We start from the raw sequence: 17,474 nt of genomic DNA, 5'->3' as shown, positions 1-17,474 counted from the left end.
GGGACCTTCTTCATATGGTTCTATGGAGTATTGTACTGGGATTTCCACATCATTTGGATCTAATTGTATTTTAAAATCAAGTAACAGACTTGCTAAGCATGATGATCACGTATGCCTTTTTTGATTGTGCTATGATGCCAACAATTATTGAGTCATGGCATTCCACAAAGGTTTTCCAGTGATCCAGTGATCTCAGATCTAACAAAATACTTTGTAACACAAGTCAGATTCAGATTCAGATTCAGATTCAGATTCAATTTTAATTGTCATTGTCAGTGTACAGTACAGAGACAACGAAATGCATTTAGCATCTCCCTTGAAGAGCGACATAGCAAACGATTTGAATAAAAAATAATAAGTGTCCGGGGGGGGGGGGGGGTGGTGATTGGCAGTCACCGGGGTACGTTGTTGAGTAGAGAGACAGCCGCCGGAAAGAAGCTGTTCCTCGACCTGCTGGTTCGGCAACGGAGAGACCTGTAGCGCCTCCCGGATGGTAGGAGGGTAAACAGTCCATGGTTGGGGTGAGAGCAGTCCTTGGCGATGCTGAGCGCCCAGTACTGTTCACCAGTGTAATTTTCAGCATTAATTCATCCACCTATTGTTTTCATTGACAAAATAGATCATACTTTGATACTACTAATGTTAGAATATGGGACAGGTTTTCAAAGGCCTGGAATATAATTCCGAGATATGAATTAAAATCCCATTATAGTAGCTGAAAATTTAAACTCAGTTCATTGTATTAATTTGAACTGATTTGAATTAATCCATTATCAATAATAGTAATCATGATATTCCAGAAGCTTACCCAAAAAATCCTGTCCGGTTCACTGATGCCTTTATGGAAAGAAGATTTGTTACATTGATGTACATGTGATTCAATGTTGTTGACATTTAATTACTATCAAAGTGGTCAAACAAACAAAAATATTTTCAGGAAAGTATCACCACTTTCTCAATGGTAATTCTGTGTGGGCAAATGATGCTGAGTTTGAATGTATTGCGCAAAAAATACCAGTGGAAAATTGGGTTGATTTCAATGTTCGCACTTTTTAGACTTTAAACAAGGAAATGAAATGATTGGTCAATATTTTACGGTGATAATCTGCTTCTTGGTGGAAACTTGTTAACTGCTCTATTGCATATTAGCTCTAAGTGCTTGGAGATGAAATAGTTATTGATCAGATAATTATAAATAGACCTTGTCAAGGAGTTACTTTGCAAAGCTTTAGGGGGCTCTGTGGAAAAGAGAATTCTGAGAAACACATGCAGCTACCGTTCAAAGCGGAAACACATTGCATTTACATAGCACCTCATCGGACCTCTCAGCAAATCCCAAAGTATCTCACTAAACTTCAGGAAGGTTAATGGTTTTAAGATACTATCCCTGTTACTTAATCAATGAAATGAACAAGATGAACGACCAGTTGATCTACTTTTGTTCCAGTGATTTTGCAGGGTCCGAGATTCGTCATCATTTTACATGCTTTCCCACGTTGTGGACTTCACTGATAAGCGCGGCATTTGTTGACCATAGACACAAAATGCTGGAGTAATTTAGCGAGTCAGGCAGCATATCTGAAGAAAATGAATAAGTGGTTTCTTATTATTTGCTATCCTCATATCCTTCTGTTCAACTGTCCCTTTCTCCAGAGATGCTGCCTGACCCTGCTCCTATATGTTGGATCCATTTTGGTGTAAATCTGCCGTTCCTTCTTACATACACATCTATTGTCCATCCAAGTTCCCCGGAACCGAACAGCAGCTAATCGTCAGCCACTTTGCCATAGGTTTGATGTCGTAGATAGCAGAGTAGATTAGCGAGTATATTCTTCGCCGAAGAACATCAGAAGGGCATTTACAACTATCCATCTATTTCACTGTCGCCATTAGCAAATATTCCTTTCAGATTTATGTAATGAACTGAATTTAAATTCTCCTGTCGTTATTGTGAGGATATAACCCTCTATAATATAATCTATGTTTCTAACTCATAATTTCAGTGGATGATGGAACTGTTAATTGCCGCCTGAATCTCCAAAGCAACCATAATATCGAATCGAAAGGATGAAACTTTTGACCAACCAGCATTTTTCCATACTCCTCTCAGTTATTAACATATTAACGTTGCTCAACAATATGTACCAAATTTCCTAACATCCATGGATTGATTTCAAAATTTTCACCGGTCTTATCCACGCTTTTACCCAACCCCATCTATTCACCTGATCCAGCACATATCTACCTGCACGCTTTGAATGTGACCCTTGAGTGCATTATCTCCCTCTCCTCCTCGACTGGTAGAAGAGACTTTAACCACAGCAACGGGAGCTCCCTCGCCATCCATGACTGTCGCTGTTGTGCTCTCTCGTCGCCCACCCTTCTCACTTTTCCCATTCCAGGTTCTCCAAACATTCATTGACTTCCTCTTAACTACAATTCATGGCGTACCAACATATGTTTATTTTTATCTTACACTTGCATGTGATTGTTGAACTCTAACAAATTCCATATTAGTATTATCACTCTCTCAGACAGAGTCGCAATCCCATCCAGGTCCATTTGAAAAAAAAAAACCCTACGAATAATAACTAAATAGCTCTATCAACATGGCTGGGTCGCGGACAATCGCCTCTGGTCCATTTTCACCTGAGGAGATGGTGGATGTTGTTCTTCTTATGCCCGTGTTCAAATGTCAAGATTCAGAAAACGGTTATTTCCTGACATTGAGAAGATAATAAGAATTAAGGCACTTTAGCATCACAAAATAAGGTTTCATCAATGTATAGATTTGAATACTTTTCAGTTAAAGCAAGTTCTAGGAATGTCTAATTACTTTCTCCTTAGTGTACAGCGCCCACAGACATGTACAGAGTGCTTGAAATAAACTGATAAGTTTCAGTACCAAATTTCCAACGAAACCTTGAGCAGGGGTTTGCTACTCCTTCTGTCAGAACTGACATTCGTCATTTTCACTGAGGAGCAAGAAATCGCTGGAAGACGGAACCCACAGCAGCCTGAACCAATGGTGGGACTGCATGGGAGGGTCGAGCCTTGTGACCGCCTGCCGGTCGGAGCTCCGTGTACCAATGATCGGGGCGAGGGGCGGCCCGGGTGGCGTGTCCAGCCCCTGGCGCGGGTATAACTTAGTGACAAGCGGATAGAGTGTGATCGAGACAGCGCCAGTTCAGCGCTCACCTGCACATGACCCGCTTGCAAACATGATGTCCATGAACAGCAAGCAACCTTTCGGCATGCACCCCATGCTGCATGAGCCCAAATACGCCACCCTGCACTCGAGCTCCGAGGCCATCCGGAGAGCCTGCCTGCCCAACCCCGCGGTAAGTACCGGCCGCTTCTCCCATCACAGCAGAACATGTCTTGTTCAAAAAACCAACTACGCTAGTTTGGAAATAATGTTTGAATTGATTGCATCGCCTCTGTTAATTAGCCGGGGCATTTGAAGTATATGCTGTGTTTTGTCATTTATCAAGAGGCGATTACTGATGGGTTCGTGGGATTGGTACAATTTCTTTTTCTTTTGGCTCCCTTGAAATGATGGTAAAAGCAAATCCCAAAGTGGGAGGCCAGGTGTCCGAAATGCGCGATCAGAGAAGTTTTTTTGAACCAAGATTATTTGGAATAATTCGGTGCGTGTCCAGCTAAACGTCCATTTGCTGTGTGGTGTTAAGGGTTCAGACTGCATCATGTTTCATTAGCTTTCATCATGTTGCGAGTTGCATTAAATATCCTTGTCATCCACGCTTTGGTTCTGAGTCTGAAATAGATGCGGCCACTTCCTCTCGCCGAGATCATTGACTTTCCTTTCATTATTGTGCGCGTGTGTGATTGTGTGCGAGTGTGTATGTGTGTAATCGATTAAATGTTGCCGCTGTCGCTGAATCCGTCAACTGCACAACGTCACGAAAGCAGGGGGGATGATCAACGCTCAAACTACTTCGCTAGAACTCCTGAGCCACGAGTCAGGTGTCAATTCCGCTGGCGAGTTCTCAAAGACTCGGGTACCACGATTAAGTTACCGTATATTTCTCACTGCAGACTGCGGCCCTGATAATAACACGATCTTTTGCTTTTCATTTGTAGTTGCAAAGCAATATTTTCGCCGGGCTTGATGAAACTTTGCTGTCCCGAGCCGAAGCCCTGGCAGCCGTGGATATAGTGTCGCAGAAAAACCATCCCTTCAAGCCAGATGTCACCTACCATACAATGAGCAGCGTGTCCTGCACTCCGACCTCCGCTTCTGTACATCTACCCCACCCGTCGGTCCTGACTACCCACCCCCATCACCACCACCATCACCATCACCACCAGGCGGCCCAGGGCCTGGAAAGCGATCTCCTGGACCACCTGAACTCCGGCCTGTCCCTGAGCGGGCTGACAGGACCTGAGGTGGGATCCACGCCGTCACATCCACACGCACACATGCCTGGCATGAACCACATGTCACATCACCCACATCACCATCATCATCAGCATATTAACATTTCCCATTCACACGCTCTGTCGGCCCACATCGGTCTGGGAGGTAACGAGGGCGAAGCAGATCCAAGGGAACTCGAGTCCTTCGCAGAGCGATTCAAGCAGAGGAGGATCAAACTTGGAGTGACACAAGCCGACGTTGGGTCAGCCTTGGCCAACCTGAAGATCCCAGGTGTGGGTTGTTTAAGTCAAAGCACTATCTGTAGGTTTGAATCCTTGACTCTGTCGCATAATAACATGATTGCGCTCAAGCCCATTCTGGAGGCCTGGTTAGATGAAGCCGAGAGGGCTCAAAGGGAGAAAATGACCAAACCCGAGCTCTTTAACGGAGGGGACAGGAAGCGTAAACGCACTTCTATCGCTGCGCCGGAAAAACGGTCCCTAGAAGCTTATTTCGCCGTCCAACCTCGTCCTTCGTCCGAGAAGATCGCAGCAATCGCAGAGAAATTGGACCTGAAAAAGAATGTGGTCAGAGTGTGGTTTTGCAATCAAAGACAGAAACAAAAAAGAATGAAATTTTCCGCCACACATTAAGACAATCTACACACTGCTCTATCCAACTGAGCCGATATGGACCAGGATTTAATAACATTTCATTCCTTGGATAAACTTTGCCCAACAAATTGAAGCGATGGCAGGGACATCAAGCCGGAAGTATATCTCCGAAGAATGAGTTTGAATTGTGTATATTTTGTACGGGTTTGAGAGAAGCAAGTTTTATGTCTTGGTTTAGATGAGACTTCGTGGATTTATCAGGCAATCATATTGTAACAAAATAATCTCAACGAGACTTGAATAATGTTTAATCACATTCTTGTGAAAAATATCCAGTTTGCTTTTCTACTGTAAAAGGCTGTACAAAGTCTGTGAATGAATTGTGCGTTTAACCTTTATTCACGAACTGGTGTAGTTCATTGATCCGGAGATGTACAACTGCCGCTGAACTGGGCAAGGTACCGGGGCTAGGTTATGAAATATACCGCTGTCGATATCATTCAATAACAAAACAGCAGAAAGAACTAGATCTGTGAGAACAGGTCATATTAATTCTATTGTACCTCCTGTATGGTCCACAAGTCTGTCCCTGCATGATTTGTACATCATTTCAGTTTAGTGAATGTCGCTATCACCATATTAATAACAAAAATAAAAAATAATAATAAATAAGTTTTAAATGTTTTGCAATAACTGTTTACGGATGGTTTTCTACCTCATCCACCCTGGGGGTTTTCACGGCGTTCTCTCTCTCCTCCCCGAACTCTATTTATCTCAATCATAAGTGTATTTATTTTCAATGTAAAGGGGTGGGGGAGGGGGGGAGATCCACAATGCATTGACAATCAAAGTTACTTTAAATCAACGTGCAGTGGTCAATAGAATCGCTAGAAACGATTGGGAATTGTTACATGTAGAAAGTTATAAACGAGAAGCCAGGTGCAGTGAGTATGAGTGCAGTCACTGACTGCCAGAGCTTTTCATTGCCTTTTGCTGCTTATGTTTCATTTAATGTGAAAATCCAGTCTCTAATCTTAGTTAGTCGGTGGAATGCGCGTGTGAAAGCGAGTGAGGCCAGAGCCTCTCGCTGTCCAGGTCTTTCCCTCGTCGCGTGTCTAGGCGGCGGAGTGTGCACTTTGCGTGCAAACTGGTGGACTCGTCTATTTGTACCCAAGTCTCACTGTTCACACTTTCCCCAGGTTTGGCCCCGATCTCAAATGTTATTTATTTTACTTTATTGATTGTATGTGTGATTTTTAACCAGATGTGACTGCGAAGTTTTCAATAAAACCACGCACGCTGCAAACGAAAGCATGGCGTTCTGAATTGTATGTTGTGTAAAGTATATTTGCAGCATGAACTCTTTACAAACGTGTTCGTTATTAGAATACAGACTGCAATCAACTTAAACAGCATGTTGTATTAAACACTGTTATCCTACGTTGCCCCTCATGTTCTCCTTTTTCGGAATAAAATAATGTAAGGAAGTGAAGTCTATTTAAGGTGGTGTATCCATTCAATTTTTTAGTTGTTATTTAAAAACATTTGTTGTCATCAGATTTGAAGTCTGATTATTTGCGAGATTGCGAGCTATGGAACAATCCTCCCCACATAAATTGCATCTGATCAGTATATAAGAACATACATTCTGAAACAAATTGTCCCTCGATTTGATCACGGCATTGTTAGCTATAGGCGCATACTGGTAGGAAGATTAATTTTTCAGGGAGAAATTGTCCCTCTGTCGGTTTTCGGAAATAAAACTGGGAGATCAAATTGCTATTAATTTACATTAAGAGAGGTTATAACCATCATTTGTCTATCAACGCACCAGCCTCTACAGAGGTGGGATGACAGAACTAGTGTGAATGGGCGATGATGATCTCTGATGATCGGGTGGGCCGAGTGGCCTATTTCCATGCTGTATCTTTCAATCAATTCAATGAATCAATTGGGGAGTATTGGAGCTGGTTAGGAGTGGGAGAAGCCGGGTGGGATGTGTGCCTTCTCTGCAGGCGTGGTCCAAAACCCTCCTTAAGCCAACTATACCATTTGGCTTATAAAGTCCGATCACTGGGAATCTCCATGGCAATTGTCGCGTCTTTACACCCATGGCGCTGCGGAATTTTCCTTGGGCAATGAGAATATTAATAAGAACAAATCTGTACTAGTTTGGATAAGCTTTGAAATGACATCTGCGAGCTATTGATTACCATTAAGGCACTGCAGTAAGTGACTGGATAATGACTGTCGTTTCCCTGCCCCTGAATCACCTTTGACTCTTTATGAAACCTGATGAATTAAGGTCAGAATATCATTAAAAAGCTGCAAAGGAGTTAACGTTTCGTTTTTGTTTTGCATTGTGTTAAAATAAGCATGTTTTCTTTCCTCGTCAAATTTCCAGAATGATACAAATGCTATCTCCTTTAACAACAGAGACGCGAGTCCCCAAATTGTAAACTGGTCATTAAACCAATGAGAAACGAACCTGGTGGAATCTAGAGCAGCTGGAGATGTCTAGGTTCTGGAGCGGACGGACGCTGACCGCAGGTGTCAGGTGCAGCCATCAGACGGGCATCAAACCAAAGCTCGTCTAATTAAACTGGAACCCCTTTTATCGATACATTTTTTCTTTAAAGTCTATTGATATCCATTAACCGAAAGCCAATACAATGACAGCAAAGCCTGGGCAAAAATAAATGAAATAAAGAACAACGAACATCACTATAGTGGTGAGAAAATGCAAGAAACGCTTCCATGTGGCATCAAGGCGCTGAACTGCGCTTCAAATAACAGGTGTCAACTCTTTCAATATAACAGCACTTTACCTTGAAGTGCGATGACTTAAATGTGATATGTAACCGTTTGAGAAGGAGAAAGACCCAGTTTAAATCTCCTAAGTGAGAATTGGAATGAGAGGGGGTGATGATGGTGGGTGGGAATCATCTTGTATCATTGTTAAAATGTTTTATAGCTTTGGGCCAACGATACTTGTAAGGTTATGGATTTTTTGTTAGCATCTACAGTGTGTCATCTTTACAGGCTCTATCGAGCTATATTCAATTTATCAACTAACACTTGTTGGCTAGTTGGTTTCATCTTGTAAAACCTATCATAAATGAATAATGAATTCTGGCTGTTATGATACTATCGATTTTTGGTAAACGGAACGATAATAACCCCTCGTGGATCATCGTATCAAGTAACTGTGGATGAACCCAAAGCTTTAGTTAAAGCGCCACTTTAAACTTCGCTGTGAATGGTTCAGTCGGTTTTATTTCTGTTTGTTGGGTCTGGGTGAATTTGTTTTGACAGCGAGAGTTGATGCACTGAGCTCCGACTGCACGTCTGAACCACAACGATTTTCAGTAATAATAATAATTAGCATTTCGTGAATCATAGGATAGCCGATGAGAAACCTTCAGATTACTTTGTTAGTCCCCAATATTCCTCACTGTCAATGATATACCCACAATCGCTGCTGCAAATTGAAAACGCGATATAAATGTATTGGTATATATTATTAATATTCTTGCAACCTTACGCAAAGCTTCGGACCCCATAAATCACTGGAGGTTTAATTTTACTATCCCAACCCCCTCGTATTGGGAACCCCCTCTTCTCCCGTAACCATTGGAAATGAAATGCGAGGTCAATCATTTTAGAACACTTTATCTCCATTGATAAACATGTTCATCCTTTCCTAATTTGTTTTCATATTCTAGGTTCGCACACGTGTCGGCACAATTTTAGACCATCTGTAAAATGCCCCCACTGTAAAACATACCCTCGGAATGTCCAATAATATATAAAACGATGCCTACCATGTGGCCCTCCCGGGATGTTTTTGAAATATGGTCTTAGATCGTTTTAATATTTCATTTGCCAGATTTTCTATTCCGGTTTAAAGTGGCCCAGCTCGAAACACTTGACTTCATCCGACAGAAAAAAAGTGGCAGACAGCTGATAATGGCAATGACTACACATCATACGTGGGGGTGCATTTCACTTCATGGGCTTTTCCATATAAAATCTATGTTGAGGTAGAACGAAAAGATGCTTTAACTGGAGGCTCTGATTCAGCTCACTGCACGTTAGAGCGAGAAGCTCAAAACATTCTAGAATACTGTTAAGAAGATACAAGGAGTAAGGTCATCTAGATCACATCGATGCTTGCTCCAAATAGCTACATAACACTATATTTCTCTTTTTTTTCCCCCGTACCCTCCTTTTGGACTACTTTATGCAGACTCAGCACTGTGCGAGGATTTAAACTCGACGAAAGTGTTCACCGTCGAAGTTACTAATCTAGCGGACCGCCGGGATTAAGTACGTGGACAGTTCCTATTATCAACTTAATCCTTCTGTTTACTGCTTCTCCATCTTGAATTACTAACAAGGTACCCAAGGAGCTGTAGCACGGCGCTGATCAGCAGCGTAACAATATTCGGAATTATTTTACCCCTGCCCACATTTGTAAATCATTAATGGGGGTAAAATGTCGGAAATTAATAGATTGCACAGCGGAAAATGACAGGCGGCTAATTAGACTTATATAATTAAGATTATTTTTTGCTATTCATGAAGGAGATTGAAACAGGGAATCTCTGAGGGAATACAAATTCACTCCTGTTCAGTTCCCAGTCATTGCCCTCGTCGCTAATGTCTGTGCAGCTCCCCAGTGCTGCGAGGGCCGACGCGACCGCCTAGCCAGGGACATGTTTGCAAACATGACGGCAAGAAAGACCCAGCTAATGCTTTTGTCTGTCTTTAAATTATACATGCGAGCTCAGTTGTATAAAAATCGCATATTTCACCTTGTTCACACGCTTTCCGCCTAAACCGTCTTTCTGAAGGAACATGTTTTTTTATCATTCCCATATCTAGCAGACCTAACATTCATTCATGGTTAATCTGCACGGAAATACAAAGTCTAAGAGCCCAATTCGACCCTTACTCATTTAAAATGGCGTACTGCCCGCTGGTGTGCATTTCATGACGAGGGGTGCATTTGGGTGACATTTAACATTTTGTCAACATTTAAAATATTCTAAATCCGGCTATTATGGTGCTATTAATATGAAAACATAGCCTCAAAATAAACTAACTCAGCCAATGTGACCGTTTCAACTTAACATGTATATAGTCCATGGCCACCTGTATTGACTTGCATCGAAGGTTCTTAAAAACAGATTATTTTCATTTAAAGAAACAAGCTAAAACCTTCCATTGCTCGCTCGTTTCTGCTGACTGTTTTTTTTTCCATGAAGCGGAAAGCACATTTTCATAAATAGACCTTGGTGAAGTGATGACTATAAAAAATTAATGAAGTCTGAGTCCTGAGTGGAGCCTCGGGGCCATCTGAGAATAATTTAACCACTACATTATCATCGCTTTTTCCACAACCCCGGACTGGTGCTTTGTGTCTCTGAATTAGGCACAAGAAGCTAAAAAGAAAGTCGTATGCTATTACCAGAAAATATGTTTTGTTTTTAAAGAATAGGGGAACAAAGACAATCAAAAAATTGAAAAGTTTCTGAAAAATAATCAACCATCTCGGCCGCACATACACACACACACACACACAAAGCATCTCGCTTCATTACTTTTAAAACTTTTAAATGCACCTAATGCAATATTAATAAACTGCGTTCAGGCTGTATATGGAGCACAGCCCGCGCAGGAAATCGGAGCGGGCACTTGCAGTCTCCGTATTTCCATTTCCCCCCTACCCCACACACAAACGCATTTCCAAGCCGATTTTGTGACTTCATAACGAGGACTCAATGTAGGAAGAGCCATTATTTAATTCCAGTTCATGCACGGCCCGATGCTGCCGAGCTTATTCGGTTTTAACACTAAATACCACCCGGTGCTTCAATCTGAGCATTGATTTTACCCTGAGATAATTAGCAGACGAAAAATATAATGATTCTTCCCAATATCTCGTGTGTGTCTAGATTAGCCCATTATTAAGAGATAATTGTTTAAATGACAACAAAATGAAACAGTAAATTATCTGTGCACAGGAGACTATTCAAGGTGGGGAACTTAATCTATCATCTGGAAATCCGTTGTCTGGCTATGCACTGCCCCTTTATCAAGATAGCAAAGGGTCTGCCTGGAGGATAATAGCTACAATTCCTTGATGTGCAAGTGTTGGGATGCACTGCAGTTCAAATTGATAGTTAACTTGTTGCGTTCTGGTGGAAAATGAAGAGTGACCGGAATCCGTCCCATTGTGTTTAAAGCGATTCATGGTTCCATTCCGGAATTTGTGACGCAAAACGCTCCAGCTAAATGCAATACCGTCACACGAGAAAGAAGAGAAAACCCTTCCAGCTTCTCGAGATCTGACATCTTTACAACAATATTGGCAAATTGAAAGTTCACCTTGAGGATTGAAAGCTCAAACTGCGGCGGTTAAGAGATTACAATTCGCAATATTGAGCCTCTTTCGTAGTATGATTGTGTTCTATTCCATTTTTTTTGTGGGGGGTGGGAGGATATCCTGTGCAGATATATTGTATTCGAAGTGTTCCACTTAATATGCAGTGAATATAAACGGCAAAGAGTAAATACAAGACGGTTAATTGTCCAACCAATCTACTATTTTCTCTCGGTAATTCTCCACTCCCTTCTCAAAAACATTCAAATTTCAATCTAAAGCATTTAAAAGTCTGCGATTACAAAACTAGGAACTTCAGATTTGATCCGAAGCCAACACTTCACAATTTATCCCTGGCGCAGGAAGTATTCCTCGTTATGTGCAACTTCCCAATGCGGAACATTACAAACATTGTAATGCAATTGAACTCGACTCACACAACGCATCCCCTCCCTTGAACCTAATGTATTATTTATGCCTGTATTTATTTTTAATCCGGAAACCTTCGGCCGATGATTTCAATAAAATTGTAATTGCCGAAAATCTCTATCATTATAGATGTAACGTGTTTTCAGTTTTAACGTCTTCGGATTCGATTTTAATCGCTCATTTGTTCCATCAGGCTCACAGATCTATCAGGACCGCGGATGAAATAATTCATGACACCTGCACGTGACTCAACACCTTGCTATCGCGGTTGGCAATTAGGAAGCACTGATATATTTTACAAAATAAAACTTACAGGTTAATTCTTCTGTCATGAACTAGAATTTCCGGGGGAAAAAACACTTATTAAACGCCTGGTTTTCAGAAGCGGGAGTTATCCAATGACCAGCAATGGTACTTTATGGTGAATGATTACTTACGCCAGAGTATTGTTAGTCGGAACAGCTAAATGCAAAGTGCTGGCATGTCTATATGCTGGTATCTTGTTCATATAAAATCAAGGGCAGTCCTGGCTTGCTGTGAACTTTAGGGACAGGAGAAGGTGTATTTTTAATCTCTGCAATTTAGTGTCAACTTGTGTTAAATGGAATTCAATTGTATAACTTATAATATCCGAATTTAATATTGCAGCAAGACATTCATCCTGGAGCATGTCACAGCAGTCAGCAAAAAAGTAGACCAACTGCCAATTAGCTTTCCTCACCCCAACCTCTCCACTCCAGTTAAATATCCAACTGTTTTTTTCTCGTCGAGATCAATGTCATTAGCATAGAACGTGACATTATTTCAGTGCCTGAAATAATCAGTCATTGATAAGGGCAGGTCAGACCCAAGACATCAGGGCAGTAAAGATATCATTCGGCTGCCAGCGTACTCACTCTTAAAGAAGGGTCAAGGTGCCTCAATCCGCGCCTTAAACTGCTGCGAGGGGAAGGTTGTAGCCTGTTGACAGGTCATTGGGCAGCCTATTGCTGAAAGGAATTGGGGCCCTCCAATCCTGGCCCCATACAGTTCATTCTTCGATCCAGTACGCTGGACAGCTCATCCTTCATAAACGCCCCTCGGATACTAGTGCTGATTGTAAAAGTACAATTCATTGCAGGACTGGAAAAATAAAACCGTGTTTTCTATGTCCATCTTATCAAAAGCTTATGAAAGTTTCACACGTGTTTAGTAATGGTATTTATAATTAAAATTACACAGAGCTTTGTCTTCACTATTATAAATGCACGCCAATCGTTTTTAAATACAGCAGCCCCAATCATAACATATCAGATCAAACCTTTTCATTGATATCAAATAACAAGATGCATGCAATCAATTACATTAAATTTTAGCAGAGTCAAGGTATCCTCAGTTTTATAATAACTGATTTACATTCAATTTAACCTGTTTTTAATACGGTGCAGTTTTCATAGTGCACATCCATTTAATACTGATTTTTAATTTACTTTCGCCAACTGTTTGATATGAGAAATTTTAGCTGAAAAAAGCTGTTCTGCTCCAGTGGCGATTGATATGGTGAAGAAATGTCAGACATTAAATGTCATAGCAGATCCCCAAAATCCAGAATCATTTCAATATCTTATTTACTCATCAATCTCCGGCAGGGGAGCCAAAGTTGTTGACTTTCAGGCGGTCTGAGATTTTGTTGATTTAGCATAAAAATTTAATGGACGAGTTTCGAGTCCTCTGGCATACTCATTTCTTAAATAAATCCGCCATTTAGAAAGATAAATATTCGGCTGTTTGAAGATGACCTCCTCCCACCCGCAGACTACGGGACTCCTATCATTACAGTCCTCAGTAGGCGAGAGTGATGGTACAGTCGCTTCCAGCAGCTGAAGAAACACGAATTTAACTACACTCTTACATCACCAATATGGGAATTTGGCGCTACAATTAAATCTCAATAAATCGATGCTCTAACACTGTTCCAGTGTGCGACCGATTATGATGTGATTGATTTTTTTTTTTTAAAAACAGAACCACAAAAGAACGCCAGGCTGGGATCATCCCACTCCCAAACACACTAGATTAACATAAGATAAAGATTGGACCGTTTCTCGCCACTCCGCAATTAATTTGCACGCTTTGGGCAGGAATCTGCAAAGTGGCAATTGTTTAAACTAGTGATTAGTCTGATTTGAGCAGCGGAGGATCGAACAGTACCTGCTGGTATCTCACAGCTGCCCTGATTTCCATTCTTGTGATAGAAAATAATTAAAAAGCAGCGAAAATGTTGATTCCTTTATTAACCTTTTTTTAACCTGTGCTGCTCAGTCAGTGAAGCCGAGTGAGGATTCTCATTTACAATTTCTGTTTTTTTTTAATGTATTAGGTTTAATATTCATTGGAATGGATGATAGCGCCATGAACGGCTACGATTTATTTCATGGCATCTGATGAAAGCTACACTTTGGCAGCAATATTTGGGCTATGTGATTAGGTAGTGGATTTCTAAATTCAACAGAACCCCGGCTGACATGGTGATCGCTCACGTATTTAGTTTCTGTGTCGGCAAGATTTACATCCTTATCTACTGGCAGAGTTAGCTTGTGGATCAATTTGCATTAGGATTCATTATTATGCCACTACTGCCATATATATATTTTGTTTTATTCGAGGTCCACCACCCTGTAACTCAATTAGCCATTTAATCAGAATATAATGTTGAAGTACAAAGTATTATTCTATCTTCCACTTATGACGTGATCGACCATAAAACGATTGGGAACTCCCACAGCTTCTTGTGTCCCTAGATGTTCATTTCTTCCTCCTACAAACATCCCCAAACCCCATCTACTCCCATCACCCACAACCAACCCTCTTCCACCTCCACCAACTTTCATTAGAACTACAAAAAGTTAGAAGATTAGTATTTTATTTAAAAGTTGCTGTTGAGAGAAACAAGTTCCCAGTAAAAGACGATGACTAAATCAAAACTGAGGGCACAGGTAGTGTTGGTGTCAGCTGATTAAAGGGAGAGAGGTAGCAAATCTTCTTGATCAAAGGTAAACTTGCTGGTGGAAATGAAGAGGGAAGCTCCCAACCACTTCCACTAAAGCACCATTGATGCTGATTTGAACATACACTGCAACTTGCTTCCTGAAGTTGATAACTCGTTCCTTCATCTTGCCGACAATGAGGGATTGGTTATTATCCTGACATCATGTTACTAAGTTCTATAGATCCTTTCTGTACTTTGTTGCATCATTGTTTGTGATCTGGCTGACCACAGTTGTGTCATCTGCAAACTTGTAGATGGAGTTAGAGTCAAGATTGGCTGTATATATGTGAGTATGTAAGAGTATAGTAGGGGACTGAGAATGCATTTTTGCAGTGCACCGATGCTGAGAATTATTGTGGAGGAGGTGTTGTCACAAATCGTCACTGACTGTGGTCTGTAAATCAGAAAGTCGAGGATCCAGTGGCAGCAGGGAGTGTGGATTCCTAGGTCCAGGAGTTTGGAGATGAGTTTGGATGGGATTATGGGGTTGAAGGCAGAGCTATAGTTGACAAATAGAAGTCTAATGCCGGAGTCCTTGCTTTTTAGGTGTTCCAGAGATGACTATAAGACCAGGGAAAGGGTGACTGCTGTGGACCCGTTTTGAGGGGAAGCAATATGCTGTAGATCAAGGCCAGAGTCTGGAGTTAATTTGCACCATCACCAGTCGTTTGAAGCATTTCATGATGGTGGATGTCAGAGCCACTGGACGGTAGTCATGAAGGTATACTACCATACTTTCTTTTAGTCCAGCTAAATTCATTTCTAACATCCACCTACAAGTTTGCAGATGACACCAGTAATAGGCAGATCTCAAACGATGATGGAATAGAGAGCCCAGTAACATAGTGTCAAGACAATACATAGAAACATAGAAACATAGAAATTAGGTGCAGGAGTAGGCCATTCGGCCCTTCGAGCCTGCACCGCCATTCAATATGATCATGGCTGATCATCTAACTCAGTATCCCGTACCTGCCTTCTCTCCATACCCCCTGATCCCCTTAGCCACAAGGGCCACATCTAACTCCCTCTTAAATATAGCCAATGAACTGGCCTCAACTACCCTCTGTGGCAGAGAGTTCCAGAGATTCACCACTCTCTGTGTGAAAAATAACCTCTCCCTCAATGCCAGCAAGATGAAGGAGCTAGTTATTAACTACAGGAAACATGGTGGTGTAGATGCCCCAATCAGCATCTGTGGTGCCAAAGTGAAAATGGTTGAAGGTTTCCAGTTCCTCAGCGTAAATATCATGTCCTGGACCAATCACAGCTACAGACAAAAAAAAACACATAAACGCCTCAATTTCCTCAGGAGACTAAGGAAGTTCAGCATAAGTCATAGTGATTCTTTCGATGCACTGTAAAAAAACCTACTAATGAGTTACATCACAGCATGCTTTGGGAACAGCTGTGTCCAAAACAGAAAGAAATTGCAGAGAATTGTGGATGTAACCCAGTCCATCACTAAGACCAACCCTTCTCTCACCATTGGCACAGAGGTGGCATAATGGCGCAGCAAGGCACCAGATACCTTACAACACCAGAGGCCCAGGTTTGATCATGACTACGCGTGCTCTCTGTGCAGAGTTTGCATATTCTCCCTGTGACTGTGCGAGTATCCTCTGGGTGCTCTGGTTTCCTCCCACATTCCAAAGATGAGCAGGTTTGTAGGTTAATTGGATTTTGGAAATACAGGTGGCAAATGAGTGGGTTATGGTTGCTTCCTGAAGGAGACATTTATCACAAATAGGGGAGACATTTGGGAAGATCTTATTCAGTTTAGACTTTGAATAATAAAGTCTATGCAGTATTTTAAATAGTATTAGCGAGTGCCTATCATGAAGAGAACAGTTGTGTATATATAGAAGCCTTTTCTCCCAACTATCTTTTAAAATTGATAAGCCCAGTTCATCTTCCCATGCTCGCCTAATTATTTCTGACGATGGAGTTTGTATATTTAAAAGGGTATTATAAAGGTACAATATTAACTTATTTGAATCCGACTTTCTATTCATATAATGACAGTCTTGGGCATGTGATTTCAGATAGTCTTGTATTTGAAGATATCTAAAATATTGGCTACCTTTCAGTTGATATTTCGACTGTAATTCTTGAAATGAGAGGAAGGTCCCCATCTCATAAAGGTCTCCCAGCTTTTTAATTCCTAAGCTTTCCCATTGCCTTGTCTAAAGTAGACGGTTTAAACAAGGGATTATTGCCAATTTGTAAGAGAAGAGATAAATCTCTCAATTTAAGGATTGACTTCACCTTGTTTCCAGATCCGTAAGGTGCTATGGATTTTCAGATTTTTCTCATATGCTGATTTCTTCAGATCTATTGGAGAGAGAAGAATCGCGCCTATATTAAAAGGCAAACAATCTTCTCTCCCCATTATTAGCCAGTTTACCTGTTGGCAGGTATCGTCCATCCAATAGATTAAATTTTTAATATTCATTGCCCAGTAATAGTAAAAAAAATTAGAGAGAGCCAGTCCGCCGATTTCTTTGGGTTTACATAAATGTCATTTATGAATTCTGTGAGTTTTGTAACCCCAAATAAAGTTTGTGATCACAGAACTATTCTCTTTTATTTTCAGTTTCACCAGTTTTTGCTCTCTGATGCCAAATATCCATG

At 41.2% G+C, this 17,474-nt stretch overlaps 1 protein-coding gene across 1 annotated transcript; it reads left to right on the top strand.

The window, feature by feature from the left end:
- The first annotated feature begins 3,161 nt into the window (after window positions 1–3,161).
- Window positions 3,162–6,868, top strand: LOC129702185 (brain-specific homeobox/POU domain protein 3-like). The gene is made up of 2 exons (XM_055643815.1): window positions 3,162–3,341; window positions 4,105–6,868. The coding sequence occupies exons 1-2, from the start codon at window positions 3,222–3,224 to the stop codon at window positions 5,032–5,034; spliced, it is 1,050 nt and encodes a 349-aa protein (XP_055499790.1). The 5' UTR covers window positions 3,162–3,221; the 3' UTR covers window positions 5,035–6,868.
- Window positions 6,869–17,474: the final 10,606 nt, after the last annotated feature.

The sequence above is a fragment of the Leucoraja erinacea genome, chromosome 12, assembly GCF_028641065.1.
Source record: "Leucoraja erinacea ecotype New England chromosome 12, Leri_hhj_1, whole genome shotgun sequence".
Lineage (NCBI taxonomy): Eukaryota > Metazoa > Chordata > Chondrichthyes > Rajiformes > Rajidae > Leucoraja > Leucoraja erinaceus.
This window is presented reverse-complemented; position numbering and strand designations above follow the sequence as displayed.